This window comes from Mirounga angustirostris, unplaced genomic scaffold (genome assembly GCF_029215605.1).
Source record: "Mirounga angustirostris isolate CCGP_5_RB_7025 unplaced genomic scaffold, mMirAng1.0.hap1 SCAF_8, whole genome shotgun sequence".
Lineage (NCBI taxonomy): Eukaryota > Metazoa > Chordata > Mammalia > Carnivora > Phocidae > Mirounga > Mirounga angustirostris.
Genome location: NW_026991716.1, coordinates 25,388,556 through 25,408,088, shown reverse-complemented (window position 1 = coordinate 25,408,088; position 19,533 = coordinate 25,388,556). Strand labels below are relative to the sequence as shown.

The following is a 19,533-nucleotide window of genomic DNA, read 5'->3' as shown; positions in this document are numbered from 1 at the left end:
TAGATTCATTCTCTTTGTGCTCTCCTTAATGATTAATGTTAAGTAAAATTCAAGAAACAAGCAACATTAAAAACTATAACTTTAATCCTTTAGAGTCTCTTCTCAGTGAGAACTGGACCAGGAATAAAGCAAACCTTCACTTTCTCATATTAAATAGTTCATTCAGGGACGCGTGGGTGGCTCAGTTGGTTAAGCATCTGCCTTCAGCTCAGGTCATGATCCCAGGGTCCTGGGATGGAGCACCGAGTCGGGCTCCCTGCTCAGCAGGGAATCTGTTTCTCTCTGTCCCTCTGCCCCTCCCCACTGCTCATGCTCTGTCTCTGTCTCTCTCTCAAATAAATAAATAAAATCTTTAAAAATAAATAAATAGATAGATAGATAGCTAGATCATTCAGAACACGACCAGATGCATGGATTTCAGTGGCCGCATTAGAAGGCCCCACAGCTTCAGGAATCTAAGTGTGAGGTCATATAAAGTATTTAACCATAGTAACTAATCAGTCTATTCATACATATGATATTCCTTTTCAAGTAATATGCAAATGTCTATTTTTGCTTTAAAGTTAGCCAAGCTTTTTATACCTTTACTCTGCTTTTTTGACTAAAGAAAAAGTAAAGGAATATATGTAACTATGCTATGCTAATTCTGTAGATAGTGTTTGTCTTTGCCTATGTGGCCACCTCATCACTACCCCACCAACCTATCTCTGCTCTTCAATTTGCCCCCCTCCAGTTGACTACTGCTTGTCCATAGAGTCCATGCCTCCCCACCTTCACAATGAAAGGCTGACTTTGCCATTGCTAGACAATTAAAGTTTGCCCCTTTCTGTTCTAGGAAGAACTCAGCCTCATTATCAAGCCTATTCATAGAATCTGTAGCTTTTCTTCCCAGTGTTTATTTGTTCCTGGTTTGTACTCTGCTACCCCAAAGTATACTGTTTCCAGTTATTTCTTAGCCTAGTGATATTCCTTATACAAAGACTAAATCCAAAATAGTGTAAGAGCTCAGAGAAGGAAAACCCCACCAATTAAGGTACCTTAAAAAATTCTGTTCATCTTCACCTTATGATTAAATGATCTCATTTGAACCTATAGTTGTACTGGCTTTCAAACTGTAAGATCCAGGAGAGTGGCATCAGCAACAATTGGGGGCTTATTAGAAAGGCTGATGCCCAGACCCCAGAACCAGCCATCCTCACCTTTATGGGGACTCTGGGTGGCTCTGATGCACACTGCAGGTTGAGAACCTGCTGAGTTGCTGATGTTGACCTTCTGGATTCAGGTACAGACAGGTGTCTCCTCTTACCCTACTGAATGCAATTTACTAACCCTATTATCTTCCTCATGGTCTTGAGCAACCAGGGACTGCTGGCTGATAATTCTGGAAAATTTCCAATATAGCCTCTTTGAAAAATTTACTTCAACCCAAGCTCAAAAAAGATGAAGTCCGTGCCACCATTATATTTCCCTTAATAGCTTATCCTCCAATTACAGCCATCTCTTAAAATGGAAGACAGCAACCTATTAAAATTGAATACAGTATGGATAAACACGTTTTCACTCCCCTATTCCTACAAAGCTCATATTTCCTCTGGACTATGAGAAGGAATTATTTCTGATTATGCTTTGTAGTTCTATACCTTCCTCCTGTATTGTCTATATTATCTCCTTCTATCAATTTATGGATCTCACTCCTAAACCTCTCTTCTCTTGCCAATCATTGTTTCAATGATTCATTTCTCCCATTAACTGTGATTTGCCAAGTGGGCCTTCTATTGTCTTTATTAGAATCAAATCCGCTCTTATGATTTCAAATGCCAATGGAACAAAAACATTTGTAGCTCACCTGGCAGTCCTAGGTTCTCATTACATTTATTTCTAAGTCTGTCATCCATTTGGGAACATTACTACCCATCTTCTGAAGTCTGCTAGTTCCTTAACAAGCCACCTAAGTGGAGCTTTGAATGTCTCTGTGCATGCCTTCTTCCTAGCCATTTCCAGTAACACTAAGAGCACCATCATGTTGACTGAGACTATTCACCGTCTACCATATAGACCTTAAAGCTAGGCCCTATCACTAGTCCACCACATTATCACAGTGACTACTCCACCTCATACCACCATACCTGCTCTGTTTTCCTCTGGACTAGCTGCAGATACTTGTTGCCACAATCCTCATCTCATGTCTTAGTCCCCCATGTCCTCCTTGAAAGTAAATTTCAACATCCACTCAGTTTAAGCACTCTTTCTGACATACCACCTCACTCTTCAAAACTGCAATGACCATGATGGGGTTCAGGACATGCTACCCCAAAATATGGCACCTTGGTGTATGGAATATTTTAAGCTGAAGGAATTTGACAAAACAGTAGAACCAGGGAAGTCACTCTAACTTTCCCCCTGCTCTTCTCCCTTAAAATAGTCATGAAACACTCCAGTGAGAAGTGCCCTCCACCATAACTGGAAAAAAGGAACATCCTTATCTCTGAAGACAAGGGGATGTCAAAAAGAATCCAAACAAACAGATCTTGTTAAGTTTCCCATACTTACCTCATACTCCTTGACCTGTCATATTTCTCCAAGACCATCAATTCTTCATCGAACCTAACATAAAAATACTTAGCCTTAATGGTTTCTTTGGATCTTCATTTCCTTACAAAGGTTCCCAGTCACATAAAACTTATATTAAATAAACTTGTATGCTTTTCAGTTTGATTTTCAGACCCAGCCGGGGGCCCTAAGAGGGTTGAGGAAAACTATTTTCCTCCTCTACATTAAACCAACAAAGATTAACAGGAGAAATTTCTATGGTTTTCTCAAACTCCTTCTATTTTCTCAAACTCCTTCAGCTTAAAATATCCAATATGCTAAAGTACCACATCTTGGGGTGGCACATCCTGAACCCCATCAGTTCTTACTAAGTTCCTTCTCTAGGTTCACTTGATACACAGCCAAATCACTAACTCCTCTCTAGCTACCAAACACCTCTCAGCCAGTGCCAACACCTGAAACAAAGTAATTTGTCTGCCAATCCTTCCCTTTTAGATTTATTGAAGCACTAAATTAATGTAGTCTGAATAAATTATCAGTCTTTATCTAAAACCAACTCTTCTGTACTATATATGATCTACTCTAAAATTCTCTGCTCTGCAGAATATGAATGTATCACTCAATTATAGGAATCTGTATATGAACATAAGTGTACATGTATACTTTCATAATTAATTTGTCTTATTTTCATATTTTTGCAAGATATAAAACTAGCTGGTTAGGTAAGGGAACAGAAGGTGCTAAACATATCTCCTATTACTTCTTAAAGTCTAAAAGTCAAGGCTCTCAGAAAAGATTATGAGTTATAGTAAGAAAATTTGTTTCCTTTTCTTCAAATCCTGTTGGCATTTAGATGCCAAATTCCTTGCTGTTGTTTTTCCATCTGCCCACAGTGCACATTTTTTTTTAAACAGTACACCTGCAAACAGAATAATCCAGAGAATCCAAATTTATTAATGTAAACACTCCCAAATCAGGCCAGAGCATATGGGTCACTGTATAGGTTTTTGTTTTCTGTACAGCATGAACTTATAGACAGAAAACTGTTCTTAAAAAAGGTAATATGTACACATGAAGTTACATCAAACTTAATATGTAAAACCGTTTCCTTTAAGGAAAGCAGAAAATGTTCGAGGAGAGGACAAAAGAGGAGAAAAAGAAGACGACAACGATGATGACACCAGCAGCAAACCCAGAAATTTCAGCTTCCATAAAATATATGGCTGCCTATTAGAATGAAAAAAACCTCTGAGTGTAAATGTTTCATTCAAGCTTGCCAAAGATCAGCTTAGTTTTTATTGCTCTGTGCAATTTCCGAATTAAGTGACTTCACTGTGAGTGGGACTTTTTTATGTAACACATTACATCATAAATTAACCCTAATAATGTTATAGCTTTTAGCTTACCCAGGCTGCTTTATCTGAGAATGTGGGAAGCGTGCAAAGCAGTTAAACACTAAGGAACAGGGGGAAGCCACCAGTGCTCACCAGCAGATAAATAGCACAATGAGCTGGCATGGTTACAAGCCAAGCGGCACATTCTTCCCCTGATTTTGATTTGTTATCGGAGTTTCAGTGGAAAACACACACAGGAGGACGGCGGCAGAGGAAGCAGGAGGCCACTGTGTCCAAGTGATTCCACCAGCCTGTGCTTGCTCACTGAGTCACTCACCTCGTAGCCTTTCTCCAGCAGGAACTCAGCCAAGTATGAACCATCCTGGGAAGAGAAGGAAAATTGACAATTGTCAGACCCATCACGGCTAGCGTAGAAGGCAGCCAAGGCTGAGAGCTTTGAGAAATGCACTGAAGGGGCTACATGAACTCAAATTAAGGATCATGGCAACCAGAATAAAAGTAATACAGCTAATGATGGTAAAAACAGAACAGTATTCCTCTTTCCACTGTTCACTAAGCATTTTCATAGACACTATTTCACTTGAGCACCACAGAAGCATGGCAAAGTATTATCATTGATTAATTTACTGGGTAAGAAACAAAATCCAGGGACATAATATGGGGCAACAGAGAGAACATGACACTTCGACAGATGTGGGTTTAGTTAGGTTTGGCCACTTACTAGCTGTGTGAAATATGCAAAATATGTGTAGCAAAGCAGAAGGCCTTGGTACTACAGGAACAAAAAACAGGAATCAGACTAATTCTGGGTGGTTGTGAAAGAGGTGAAGGAATGAGATGGGAGCTGTGAGGACTTGGGGAGAACACAGGTGAGTGTAAGGAGGACGCAGGGAACACCAGAGCGTTATCAACATTGCTAAAAAAAAGACACTATGGCAGAGAGGAGGTAGGTGAGCGCCTTTGTGGGGGAAGACCTTCTAGGCACTGGTGGGAGTTGGCTTCTAACTCAAGGGTTCTGGAAAGTCACTAAAAAAAGAGTTTTGGGGTTTGGGTGCTAAACACGATCAGATTTGTATTATTATCACTGAATATATATGCATAACACACACACTCATAAACTTTAAATACAAGAAGGATATTTATTTTTTGTAAAGTAGGAAGGATGCATCTTTTTTTCAAATATTTTATTTATTTGAAAGTAAGAGAGAGCAGGGTGAAGGGCAGAGAGAGAAGCAGACTCCCTGCTGAGCAGGGAGCCTGATGTGGGACTTGATCATGGGACTCCGGAATCATGACCTGAGGCAAAGGCAGACGCTTAACCAACTGAGCCACCCAGGTGCCCCAAGAGGATGCATCTTAAATCGTGCAGTTATTCCCTACATTAAGATGAAGGTATCTGACTAAACACAGATTCTCAACTGGCTTTTAATAACTCTCATAAAAATTTCTAAGGTGCCTGGGTGGCTCAGTCGTTAAGCGTCTGCCTTCAGTTCAGGTCATGATCCCAGCGTCCTGGGATCGAGCCCCACATCGGGCTCCCTGCTCAGCGGGAAGCCTGCTTCTCCCTCTCCCAAGCCTGCTTGTGTTCCCGCTCTTGATGTCTCTTTATCAAATAAATAAATAAAATCTTAAAAAAAAAATTCTACCTAAGGGGGAATGCTATTTAAACTAAAATATTTCATGTGCCACTTTTAGGGAAAGAAAGTATGAGAGTCATCTAATAAAACTATTAAGAGGCCAAAAGGCTAGAAATCACTGTTCTAGAGGTACTATAAAAGCTATCAGCCTTGCTCAAAATATGAATCGGGTAGACATTTTGCAATCAATCCTGTTAACTGCCCACCTGTTTTTAGCCCGGGTCGGTCCCCTCCATCCCATCCAGACTTAAACATAAAAATGGGAGGCTCCAACTACTGGAAATTTGTGTATTCAAAAGTAGCTGGGACTATTTGGGAGTATTTGGGTTTTCTTTGGTTTCCTCAGTTTGAAAAAGTTTAAAATATCCCTCTGAGTTTCAAAAGATCCTACCAGATATTCCAGGAAAAAGAAAGCCTTATTATTGTCACTAGTTACTTAAAGCTGGAAATGGAGACACCCTATGGGTCCTAAAAATGACAGGGCTGCCAAGAGAGTGTTTACTACATTAATGCAGAAGTCACACATAAATTCAGGCAGGATGACAAGGCAAGGTATACAAGGGACACATTTTGTGGTTCATTAAAACCTCCAACAGATTTTCTTCTGACTTCTTGACATAAATATTCTGGTTTATAGACTCATGTAGAGAAGAAGAGAAATGGTTTGGCATATTCCTTTTCCTCTCCATCTTATGATATACACACAATTGCATGGTTTTAAAATACCCAACATGCAAACTAAATCAGATAAGAGGGCTGAGCAATTCAGACTAGGACAGGGCAGGTCAGTCTACATGACCATCGGAAATGTGAGAATAATGGGTAGTCTTATAAATCAATCAGTGAGAAAGCAGCTTAATAGAAAAAGTATTTACAATCAGAAGAATAATTTTACAGTAGTTTGGAAAGCCCTAGAATGTATCAAGTTTTGTTTTATTGTTGGTATTAGTGTTGTCATTTTGAAGCAGGCAACACCATACTTTTCATGTTTCATAATTTCTCTTGGAATAAAAAGTTAAAATGCTTTATGTTCTACCATGGCTGCATACAATGTTTAAAAAAAAAAAAAAAGGCAGAGGTGAAAGTGCTAGAGATCCATGGGGGCAGGGAAAGCTGTGATTATTCAGAAAGCTGATGTGAAACAGACCTGACCAGGCCTGAACCCTGTCAATAAGGTCTTGTTCTTCTCACCCAGGGCCCTTCTCAAACTTTCCAACCGCACTGGAACATTCTGAACCAGCAGGGCACTCACTTCCTCCTGACTTCCTTGCCAGGTCTCTCAAGTGATAGGGCCTGAGCTGCACAATGAGTGGGAAATGGAGCAGAGCGAAGGCTCCTGGTCTCTGGCCTAGGGAGCCCAGCTGGCCTCCCCTTGTCCTCTCCCTGAGCCCCTGAGGGGACCCCACAGGGAGACACAGTATCTAAGCAGACAGGCGTCAGCCAAGCTAACAAGATCATTGTTTCTGCCTCCTCTAGAAGAACAGGGTTGTTGGAGAAAGCTTCAATCAAGACTAATAACTGAAATGTCATGGCAACTGAGAACCTACAACTGACATTAAAAATTCTGATACTTAATTCCTCGGAAAACAAGGAACTAAATGAACTTAAATTTCCAACTCATTTGCTATGAACACAATTAATCTGGTACAAATTCCAGCCTGGGTTCAATCCTTGCTACAGAAAACTTTTAACTGAGGAGATAATGTCCCAATTGTGACTCTTCAATTTAATCTTGTACAGGGTTATTAAGGGTATCCATTTCATATTAAATGCTGTGCAGATTTAAGGAATCACCATGGCTGTAACATTTTCTATCTTATTCTTGCAAGAACTCGGCCCGGAAGGCAAGGAGCCACTGGCATCTGAGGTCAACAAGGCACATGACAGTAACCAATTTGCATAGTATCACACTACAGGGGCAAAGCCAGAACTGGAATCCAAGTTGCGCATTATTCTGACCTAGAAAACAACCTCCTTCCTCACTCTCCTCTACCTGGGACCTACCAAAACATGTCAAAACCCAACAAAATAATAAAACACCATAACAGATTTCATTTTTAAACCAAATTGACTTAGTCATTTCCCATTACGGAGTGTTTTGTGGATTAATCAGTGCTTCTAGTTTTAATTAAGTGACATCATGTAATTTTAGAACACTCCAGAGCTCAGAGGAAGGAGACAGTACACAGCACCTGAGATTCCTCAGGTCGTGTTTGGGCCCTACTCAGGAAGCAGTACAGTATTGTCTGAAGGTGGACTTGGACTGACTGTGGATGTATTATTTGGGGGCTCTAGAGCCAAGGAGGGCACTACCCAAGGACCAAAAGTGCCAGATTTAGGTATGCCGATGCCTACAGTCCCTATATTTGGGTATCTCTATTTTTCACCTTCCATGGAATATTCAGAAATGTTCTAGATCAACACCCATAAAAATAAAGAATAATTCCAAAAATTAGTTCAATCATATCTTGACTATAGTATTAAAGTTACTTAAAATTACACATCTATTAAAAGCTGAAGGAAGTACAGAAAGTTTACCCCTCTCCTGATGACCACAGAAGGCTATATTAAGCACTGACTGATCCTCTATCCCACATCCAAATACGTATGTGCCAGGCAGTCTACCTTCCTGCAGAGGAGACTAGCATTTCTCTTCTCCCTTCAAACATGGATGCACTTACAGCCCAGAAGGACAAACGAAAAGGACACTTTCTTATATGCAATTTGAGAACCCGGCTCCTCTGAAATGCATGCTAAATTATACTGTGTGTTTCTGCCTAAGCACCATTTGGCAGCTTCTTTGAACACCGTATAAGATAAGTAGTATTGGGCTAAAGAAATCATGCCACTAATAAATGAGTTTCTTTGTTTAGATCATCTCAAGCATCAGGAAATAGAATGTCCCTCCTGTAAGGAGAGAAAGCACCAATTTACACTGCCCTTTATGTTATATAATTCTACGAATTCTAATTACTCTAAAATAAGCATCTTTTCACCTAATAGCAATTACAGTATCAAAGTAATCTGTACCTCCCCATGAGAGAAATGCAAACACCTCAATGACTAAGAGAGAAGGCAGTTCTGAATTAGAATGAAAACTTCCAATGGGAAGACTGGCAATGTAGTGTGAAGAATACAGAAGCAGAATATATTTGAAAAGTATTTTCACCTGGCTCATGTTTGTAACACAAAACACTACATAAAACCTTTTTTAAACTCACAGAATTCAAAAGACCATAGGGATTAATTAATCCAACCCTCTCATTTTACAGATCAGGATATTGAGATTTAAAACAGTTAAATGTTTAGTGTACAGTCACACAGTTTGGAAGTAGCAGAATCTGCTCTCCCCCTCAAAAAAAAGTCTTCAGACTCCCAGACCTCAGAATTTTTCACTATAAAATACTGCAAAAAAAAAAATCCAAGATGAAGAGACTGGACTAATGTCTACAGTTGACACACTAATGCATTATACCAAGTGAAGAACAAGAATACAGCCAACAATTATCAGTGGAGTGAAAACTAGCTGACCAAGTGGTAGACAGGACACCAAGATATCATCAGTATTTAAAACATAAATAATTTCCAATTCCTGTAGTCTTTTAAAGTTAACAATTATTTCCCCATAAAAGCTGCTCTCGCGGAAAAACAGACTTTCACTTACTTTGATTTACTTCCTGGTAGAGAGGAGCACTGTAATCCAGAAATGTTATCAACAAACTCTGAATAATAAAGAATTAATTGTGCCCAGCAGCTAAGATATTCTTTCTGTAACCACCCCTTCCCTCTATTTGCCAGGGAACAAGCCCTTCAAACAGGTGGAAGCCATTGCATATATGTCTCATACACATACATCGAGAAGTGACAGGGGCTCTGTCACCAAACATAAGACTTTCTTTTTTTTAAAAAAAAGATTTTATTTATTTATTTGACAGAGAGAAACACAACGAGAGAGGGAACACAAGCAGGGGGAGTGGGAGAGGGAGAAGCAGGCTTCCCGCCGAGCAGGGAGCCCGATGCAGGGCTCGATCCCAGGACCCTGGGATCATGACCCGAGCCGAAGGCAGACGCTTAACGACTGAGCCACCCAGGCGCCCCCAAACATAAGACTTTCCAGTGAATCATCATGAGCTGGAAGGTTGAAAGAAATATTTTAAAAAGAAGCCAGATACTTCCAGTCATCCTACATATGATTATAATGTTGAGTTTTGTGTCCATGGTAAATTTTTTTAAAAGATTTACTTATGAAAAAATATCAGAGAGAAGCAATGACCTAAAAGGTTAATTTTAAAAAACATTTTTTTTCCAATTTTACAGGTTAAAAAAAGATGTTTTTTGTTTGTTTGTTTGTTTTTCATTTTGTGGCTAGTATTAAGACTGGAGAGTTTTTTGTTTGTGATCATATATACTATTTCTTCTAGGAATTATTTATTTTTATCTTTTCTATTTTTTGTCCATTTTTCTAGTAGGCTGTATTTTGCCAATTGGTTTGTTCTTGTATCTAGGACATAAATAAAACTGAGTAATTTTTCTCTCTAATATAAGCTACTCAAAAAATACTTTCAAACAGTTTAGCAGATTTTCAGTGGCAGAACTCCCATAATTAGTTGGTTTAAAATACATGTTCCTTTCAAATTGCAAATGATTATTGTACACTCTTAGTTTAATGAGCAAGGAAGAATGCAAACACCAAAATCTGAATTCGAGCTACATTTGCACAACCCAGCATTTGTAATATTGTTAATCTCAACACAGTAAAATAAATTTCTGTAATTAGACAAATGCTTTAAGGAAAACAGGATTAAAGGGCTAACATAAAGGGGTAGAAAGGAAACAGTTATTAGTAAGGTATAGAGAGACAATTTTTAATTATGTAATTAGAAAGGCAACACACACACATAACTCCAACACAGCCCCAGAAATGCTTAAAAAGCCTCGAAAGGAAATCCAAAGGCATTTATTAACAGCCTACAAGTGTGCTAGGCATACATACTACATAGACACATCAAGGGTGAGCCAACCTTTCACTTCTTCATGAATATAAGTATGCCCAAAGAATACTGTATCACACTGATTTGCTTTCCTTTTTTTAACGTGTAAGGTCCTTTAGTTTGAACGTCTGTGTTTTTATCTCTCCCGCTCTCCCATTCTTCACTCAGGCTGAAGCTTTTATCCTTCTGAGATTTAAAAAAAAAAAAAAAAAAAGTCTTCATATGACCTCCTATTACTACAAATGATAATAGTATTAATAACAATAATAAGCACATATATAGCACTTACGGTATGCCAGGCATGTACTAAATGCTTCACATTCATTAACTGTAAATCTTCATAATAACCCTGTGTAGTAGACACTATCATCTCCATTTTACAAATGAGCAAACTGACGTGAACTGAGACCAAGTAATCTGCCCAAGATGTTGGTATGGTAAGCAGAGCAAGGATTTGAAATACACACACACACACACACACACAATTTATGTATATATATTTGTAACGAATTATTTATATGACAATTTGCTTTACTAATAGGATCAATCATTCCGTAATGATGGGTCTACCAATGTTTTAACATAAAATTTGGTCTCTGTAGAATTCATTAACAATACAAAGTGTCCCAGATTAGTGAATATCAAACATCCACTTGGGCCATAGGTGTTATGGAATAAAGGACAGGAAGGAAATAAGAGATTTAGTCCCTGCCCTATTGCTCTGAGAAGTATCTGGGAAGCCAGGCATTTCCTGGCCTAGATAGGATTATGCTCCAGCACTGGCTCAGACCTCCACATTTCATACACATCAGCAAACCCACACGTGGACAGATTGAGAATAGCAACCAGGTAACCTGTCCAGCTAATCAAAATGTTCTGCTATCAGGAACACCAGTAGATGCATGAGTCATGGACAGAGGGTGGCAAGGCTGTGTAGATAAAAGAAAAGCTATGAAATACTACCATATTGACCTCTTCTATACTGGATGGCACAGTGCCCTGGAGAAATAAATTACCACACTTGAGCATGAAATCAAGGTGGAAAAAAACAGAGGAAATACAAGAAACATATCCCTGTCAAAATCCTTTTAAATATCTGCCTAACTGGCTAGTTCAGTGCTGGTGTGAATAACTCCTTTCAAGTTTAGAACAATATACTACCTCAAAGTTTTTATAACTCAGGGTTCCAGACACATTGATAAAGACTTGTATAGATCTGTAGGGAAGTTAATAATAAATTAACAGTAAACTTCATGCTTAAACAATAATTACTTTGTGGTAAATACATATATATATACAAATTTTGAAAATAGAGTTCCTCTCTCTTTCCTTTTCCCTTTCTCATTATCTCTCAAAGTGATAGTCCATACAATTAAAGGCTGTTTCTTTGCAAAGTATATGCTTACGTAGTTCTATTCATCCAAGTGATTTATGCAGGAAATGATTTTTTACAGGTACGCAAAACTGAAACAGTGCTACACTTTGTCCAGTGTTCAAGGCCATGTTTAATGAAAAACTTCAAATTTAGAAGGAAAAAAAAACCTTTGTACTAAAAAGAGAAGAATTATGAAATTTTAGTATTTACCTGATTTATTAACTCTTCCTTGTACATTTCTTTTATAATTTGTGTCCTGGCTAAGGGAGGAAGACAAAACAAATGTCCTTTTGTTTACACCTTTAAAAAGGTCATACATAACAAAAGAATACACATATATTGATGACTCTATCTTTCCCCATCCACATTCATTTAACAGGTTGCCACTAAAATGTCACTGTTGATAACAAACAGAGTTTAACTATTACAAATGTTCTTTTAACCCAGTTTCTCTCAGGGATAAGTAATTGGTACAATCCAGTTAAGACTGTTTCTAAAATATGTGCATACTATGACAGAAATGTCACTTACAGACTCCCTGATGCATTTCAAATCTGCTCTGCAATGTGGAATATCCATCACCCTGGAGACACTGTACATCACTGAAGAATGAAACAAAGTAAGAACAGTGATTTACATAACTTGAAATCACTGAAACAGATAAAACAAACATATATACACAAGTGCAAATGGAGAAATTTGTAAGCATCTACCCAGGAAGCTGCTTATCATAAAACTAATAGGGGTGCCTGGGTGGCTCAGTCGTTAAGCATCTGCCTTCGGCTCGGGTCATGATCCCAGGGTCCTGGGATCGAGCCCCGCATCGGGCTCCCTGCTCAGCGGGAAGCCTGCTTCTCCCTCTCCCACTCCCCCTGCTTGTGTTCCTGCTCTCTCTCTCTCGCTCGCTCTCTCTGTCAAATAAATAAATAAAATCTTAAAAAAAAAAAAAAACTAATAAAGCTAACTAACTTTTAGAGCCAGAGAACAAAGTGTTGTAGGAATGACTGCACATCACAGAGGCCCTAACGCAAACAATGTTGATTCCCTGGAGTGTCCTGTCCGTGGGTAGGTTCAACTGATAAAACTCAGTTTGTGGGCTAGGAAATCTCTCCAGTTATTTACTGTGTTACATTGTACATTTGGGTTCTACCACTCAGAGAAGTTTTCAAAAACCATTTTGGAGTGGGGGGAAATCACATATTTAAAAATAGGTGTCTCCATCATACTAGTAACTCTCTTTCCAGTGTCACTGTTTTTTAGGCCACACAATCCAGGTATGTTTCTAGATAGCTCAGCCCTAACATAGAAACAGAGGGGGTAAAAGGAGTTATTTGTGAGATACTTAGATGACAATTCGAACTTCTTGTCATTGTGTTTTCTCTCACCAACAGCAAAGGAGCTTAGCTCTTATTCAACCCTACACTTTTAAAAATCTTGACTTATAGGACAAAAAACTATCAAGATCGCACTCCACTGAAGACTGGAGTTTTGTAAGGGCACACAGGGGCGAGGATGAGGAGGGGTAGAGAGTCTCCAAATGAAAATAATGTCCGCCCTAACAGGGATTGGACACAACTCCCCATCTTAGTCATAGCAGCACCAAAGTCTAAATTCCCAATTTTTCCAGAGTCTAGACTGAAAACCAGGTGTCTCTAGTTCAGTCTAACCTGATCATAGGTACCTTTTAATCTAATCTTATAATACTGAAATATCTAACTACTGCTTTCATTCCCAGCTAGTCTCTCTACTAATATTTATGACTTATTTGGGATATTTGACTACATTTTGTAGATTTAGATCATACATTTGGAAAAACTGAGAGCATTTTTTATATACCATAGCACTATGCTTAAAATTCACATAAGCTATCACATTTTAATAGATATGGTTAACTCAACCTTATTTTCTTCAAAATATATATTATTATTTTGATCAAAATAATAATAGTCTACATGTCTATAATTCCTATGGTTGCTAAGTACTCTAAGATATTTTTCCCATTTTTATCTCTCACAACATCCTGGTGAGGTAACTGATATTATCCCCATTTTTCCAGATTAGAAAACTGAAGTTCAGAAAGCTTAAATCCCTTGTTCAAGGTCATAGAGCTAGTTAGAGAACTTGGCAGTGTATGAAACCAATTTATCTAATCCTAACTGTAGTATTATTTCCATAATAATTCTCCTTCAATCAAAACAAAAGTGTTTCAACTAAAACAAGATGCCAGTGACACAGTTTTTAAAACTTTTCAATTACCTAAAACACATATATATAAAAACTCAAAGTTTACTGAAAAATAATTTTTAAAATAAGTACCAATTACTTTTGCATAATCCACTATTATGAATGCTTAAATAGCCCCCCCTTCTAGTACACTAAACAAAATGCTCATGTATGTGTGTGTGTGTGTGTGTGTACATGCACATATGTGCACAGACTCAAAGGGATATCTATGCCATTATCCTGAGGATTAAAAACAACAACAACAACAACACAGCTCTGCACTTAGAATGTTAAAAGCAGATCCTGGGACAATCAATCCACTGATAACCTCTAAAATATAAAGGACTACAAAATGTGATATGGCAAATAAAAATAAGGATAAGGTGTATTTCCTACTCTTAAGGAATTTATAATCTAGTGAGAGGACAAGGAATCAATACATCATCATCATATTAGTGATCATATTAATGTTAACATTCATTCACTGTACACCTATGATGTGTTAAGCCAGTGCCAATAGAAATGTATTTGAGCCATATGTGTAATTTTAAATATTTTAGTAGCCAAGTTTTAAAAAGTTAAAAATAGGCAAAAGTTAATTTTAATAAATTTATTTAACCGAATTATCCAAAATGTTATATCAATATGTTAATAAAAATTATGAGATGTTGCACATTCTTTTTTGTATTAGAGTCTTCAAAATCTGTTATTTTACACTTACAACACATCTCAATTCAGACCTAAATTTTCTTCAGAAGCATGTGATCTGTATTTAGATTTCATAAAATTGATATTTACTAAAAAAGGAGATTTACATATCTAGGTTGTATCAAATATACTTAAAAGGCTTCCAAGAACTGAATACCAAAAAAAAAAAAAAAAAAAAATCATTTTCCTTTAATATTCATTACATACATAGGGCACCTGGATGGCTCAGGTGAGCATCTGACTCCTGATTTCAGCTCAGGTCATGATCTCTGGGGGTCCTGGGATCAAGCCCCACATTGGGTTCCTCGCTCAGTGGGAAGTCTGCTTGAGGACTCTCTCTCCCTCTCCCTCTGCCCCTCTCCCTGCTCACATTCTCTCTCTCTCAAATAAATAAATAAATCTTTTAAAAAATAAAAGAAAATATATTCATCATATACATTGGCACAACTGGTTCACTTTTTTTTTTTTTTTTCCTCAAGAAAAACTGATTTGACTTTGGAGCAAAAGGTTATCAGGTTAAAATCCATATATGTTCAAGTTAACTCACTCTTATGTCAAGTATTAATAGTGAATCCAAATGAGTATTTGCATACACTGGAAAGCAACTCTACTAGTGTTCTTCAAATTTTTTCCTAGTTTTTATAGCCAGTTTATGTAATGTTATTAAAAATTAAAACCTTCTTCATATTGATTCATGTTAATACACGTATAAAGTCATTATTATTGACTTAAGGATAAGTGAATTCTCACACCTCCCTAGCTAGGTCACAAATAAACTTTTCCTTTCCTTAGAGCTTCAAATTTAGCTCATTTATAAGCAGTGTGATAAGACTGAGAAAACATAAATCACACTATGTTTTCTTTATAATTACTGAATATTTGGCAAGCATCCCTTTTGTTTCAAGAAAGAAAAAAAAATCTTATATTGGAGTAAATATTATAGAAATCTTTGTAAAACTCATCCATGATTCCACGACGAGTGCTAGCAAAAAGCACAAGATCACTGCCTTCATTGTCTTCTACTTCCTTCAACAGGTCTATAAAACTGGCAATGATTCATATATTTGAATGTATAGACTGAAAAATTTTAACTATGGTAGGACACCTTTTAAGTCTGCTTCAGAATATAGGGGAATGAAGCAATAAAAGAAACATCAGTCTTTTATTTTAAAATTCAAATAAATGCAAATATTTCACCTACCATAGCTGGAGTCCTACCTATTGTGATAGAAATTAAAATTTTTTCATATCCATCTGAAATTCATCTTTGATATACAGAACATTCAAAAATATCTATGTATCTATGCTACAAATTTGTTATTTCTCACCACAAATTTACATCATTTCTTTGTAAATTTTTAAGTCCTTTGAGAAAAAGGATATCTAAAGTAGTAACTAGGCAGTAACTCATATATCATACAACTTGTCTAAAGGTAAAAGCACTTGAAATTTTTCAAATTTCAAATCAATTGATCTTTCATACTATTAGAAAGACCTTGTACTCTATAGGCAACTGGTGATTTAATTAAATATCATTAAAGTTTTGTATATATTTTTTGTCTTTTCTCATAATTTTCTAATAAAACTTCCGTAATAATTTATTTTGTCATCTCTCCATCTAAAATTGGTTTCCTTTTTTGTGAATTAACCCAGCCATTTTATAAGCATCCAAAGTGACAAGTTTACAGCCTGTTAAAATTTTAAATGTATTGGATATTTAATTCAGATTTCAGCAACATTCTTTTTTGATCTTTGAGAGGAAACTTCAAATCTTCTATGGATTTATTTTAAATATCTCTTTATATTACCCACCTTATTTTCCTTAAATTTTTTTACACAACAAATAGTTTTTCTGTTTTGCTCCAGCAGAGCATATTGCAAATTAATCACGGAATTTCCAGTCTCTTTATGTCTTCATTGCTCTGATCATAGTACTAGTTTCTGTGTCTGCATTCAATTCTGTGGCAATAATGTGCCTTTGTTTTAAATTCTAAAATTGGCCTATACTTATTTTAACTGGAAAAAAATTTTATTTTAGTTAAAAATTATAAACATTTCAATTTAATTACCAATGATGAGGTACATGTATCCCTTTAAGTCCTGTTGTCTGCATAAAATACTCCAATAAATGCACTACAATGTTAGATAGAGCACGAGAAAAAAATCATTCTGAGTGAAAAAATAGTTGACAACAACAAAATCGGTGATGTGTTTAAGTGAGAAATACACCGGTTAAACTGAAATGTAATCCTACCAAAACAAGAGAGTTGTGTTTAATAGAAGTATGTTTTAGATTGCTTCCATTTTAAAAATTTATTTCCTCAGTCCTGTTATCCACAGCTTAATTGTTCAATAGCCACAGATGGCTTATGGCTACAATTTTGGACAGTATAGTGATAGGTTGTATTTTCAGCAGTTTACATTTATTAACTTATGTAATTCCCACAACAACTCTCTAAAGTATTTACTCTAATTATCCCCCATTACAGACAATGAAACTCAGGCAGAAGCAATTAAGTAACTTACCCGAAGTCACACAGCTATTAACCAGGGAGCCTGAGATTTAGACCCAGACAGTCTGACTCCAGAGACTTTCTGCCCACTATCCCACACTGTCCAAAGTCCAACAGAGGCACAGAATTTAACGAGAGATGACACAAGAGGTGCAAGGTGTTTTAAAAATACAAACGAAACTATTTAGCAATTAGAAGTAGGGAGCCAAGACAGATAGGAAGGCATTGTGAACAGGAGAAAGACCTGAGCTTAAAGATACATACTGACAAAAAGGAAAAGCAATTTGGTGTAGGAGGAGTGGCTGAGAAGTGTGAGCATAAGGCTACTTGTCCTGAGTGGAGAAAAGATGAGCAACTGCAGTAGATCAACAATGACTCCCAAAGGCATAGCCCTGTCCTAATCACTGCAATCTAGGAATGTTAGTTACCTTCTATCAAAAAAGTCATGTCAAATGTGATTAAGGATCTCGAGGTGGAAAGATTATTTTGGATTATCTGGGTGGGCCCTAAATCCAGTCACAAGCATCCCTGTAAGAGGCAGGCACAGAAAGATGTTACACAGACAGAAGAGGAGGAGGCCCTGTGACCAGAGGAACGGATTGAGGTGATGCAGCCACAAGTCAAGGGATGCCAGCAGCCACCAGAAGCTATAGCAGCAAGGAATGGATTCTCCTCTGTAGCCTCTGGAGGGAACACAGCCCTACCCACACCTGATTTGGGAATTGTGGCCTCCAAAACTATGAGAGGATAAATCTGTTGTTTTAAGCCACTCAGTTTGCAATATGCTACAGCAATCAGTAGGAAGTTACTTCAGGATTTCTCAAAACCTTGAGCATGCAAAGGTACCTTACGAATCAGCAAGAAGGAAATCTAGGAAGCAGTGTTTCCCAATTTTTTCATGACAGAATCCCCACTCCCTCTGAGAGGAGGACTGGTGGTAAAAGAGAGAACCTGTTAACATTTGGCAGGCCTAGCATTCTACTAACAAGGTCTAGGAAATCCTGAGCCAAGACACATTCTAGAAGGCATGTAATTTAGGCAAGTAACAATACAAAAATTTAAAGGTTTTGAGAAATGTTGCAAAAAGCCAACCATTTAGGGTGAGGAAATCTAGCACATTATGAACCTGGGTTACAGGTGACTTCAAAGTGGCAGAAAACATGGCTTTGGGAGATAGAACAGGTAACCCAGTTGAGCTAACCAGTTCAGTTAACAATACAGTAAGCTGTATTGCACTCTAGATGAAACCACCACCTCTAGGAAGTGTTTCAAGTCTTAAGAGGGACACCGATAAGCTAAAGTAGCTTCAGAGGGTGATAAATGAGAAATGGCATTAAAGAACAAAAGAAGTGTTGTTCCCAGAAAACAACAGTCAAAGGAGAAGCAAAATAGCAGTAACTTCAAGTAACTAAAGGGCTAAAATGAACGAGAAAAAAATGAACTACAAAGGGGTCAGTAAAAGCCAAAAATCAAATACCCAAGAGGAGTGAGATCAGGCTCAGCACGAAGCCCTCCATGGATGCTGGCATTAAAAAGCTCCTGGTTGATCTGAATACTCTTGCAGAGACTGGATGGCTGGTTATTTGACTGCTGTAGGAGGACCCCTATTCCACAGGGGTAGGAAGTTGGCCCAGAGAGTCAATAAGCTTCCTCCGACTCTAAGATTCTATGCTCCAAACTGGCCAAAGACCTGTTTGTCACACCCACGTGTATAGCTGGAATAATAAGTGAATAAAAAAAATGCTGTGTTAAGCTTGGGGTGAAATTCAAAATATTTCATAACTTGCAGCACAGGCATTAACCCACCAGAATGGTTGCTAGCTTATGTGCTTATAAGTGAGTACCCACCAGATGAATTTTAGCCTTCATAAAACTTTGACAAATGCCCTAGAGTTGAATATGGATTTTGAACAGGGAGGATTACAGAGGGAAGAGGAAAAAATTAACACCACTTAAAAACTGTTAATTTGAATTGACAATAGGTCCCCAGGCTTAGGAAACCACAGGATGGAATGGAAAGGTGACCAGGTAGGCTGGAAGCCACTCTCTATCTACTGGACATCTGACCACAAGCTCCCGGCAGCTGCACTCAGGGCCCAGCAGCCATACACTTGGCACCTCAGCCTGCAAGTGTCCTCTTGGCACCTTCTACAAACACTACTCCCATGCCAGGAAGTCTGG

The 19,533-nt window shown here is 37.7% G+C and overlaps 1 protein-coding gene across 4 annotated transcripts in view; it reads right to left on the bottom strand.

The window, feature by feature from the left end:
* The window catches only part of GMDS (GDP-mannose 4,6-dehydratase), a 659,281-nt gene that overhangs the window by 485,840 nt on the left and 153,908 nt on the right, over positions 1-19,533 (bottom strand). For 3 of the 4 annotated variants that reach the window (XR_010413540.1, XM_064597281.1, XM_045866473.3), the window contains exon 2: positions 4,222-4,266. Coding sequence is in view for 3 of the 4 variants with exons in the window: in XM_064597281.1 (XP_064453351.1) it covers positions 4,222-4,266 (45 nt within the window). In the remaining variant the exon portion in view is untranslated. Of the gene's footprint in view, positions 1-4,221; positions 4,267-12,118; positions 12,163-19,533 lie in introns of those variants that run through there. The other variant, XM_045866472.3, reaches the window with a different exon arrangement.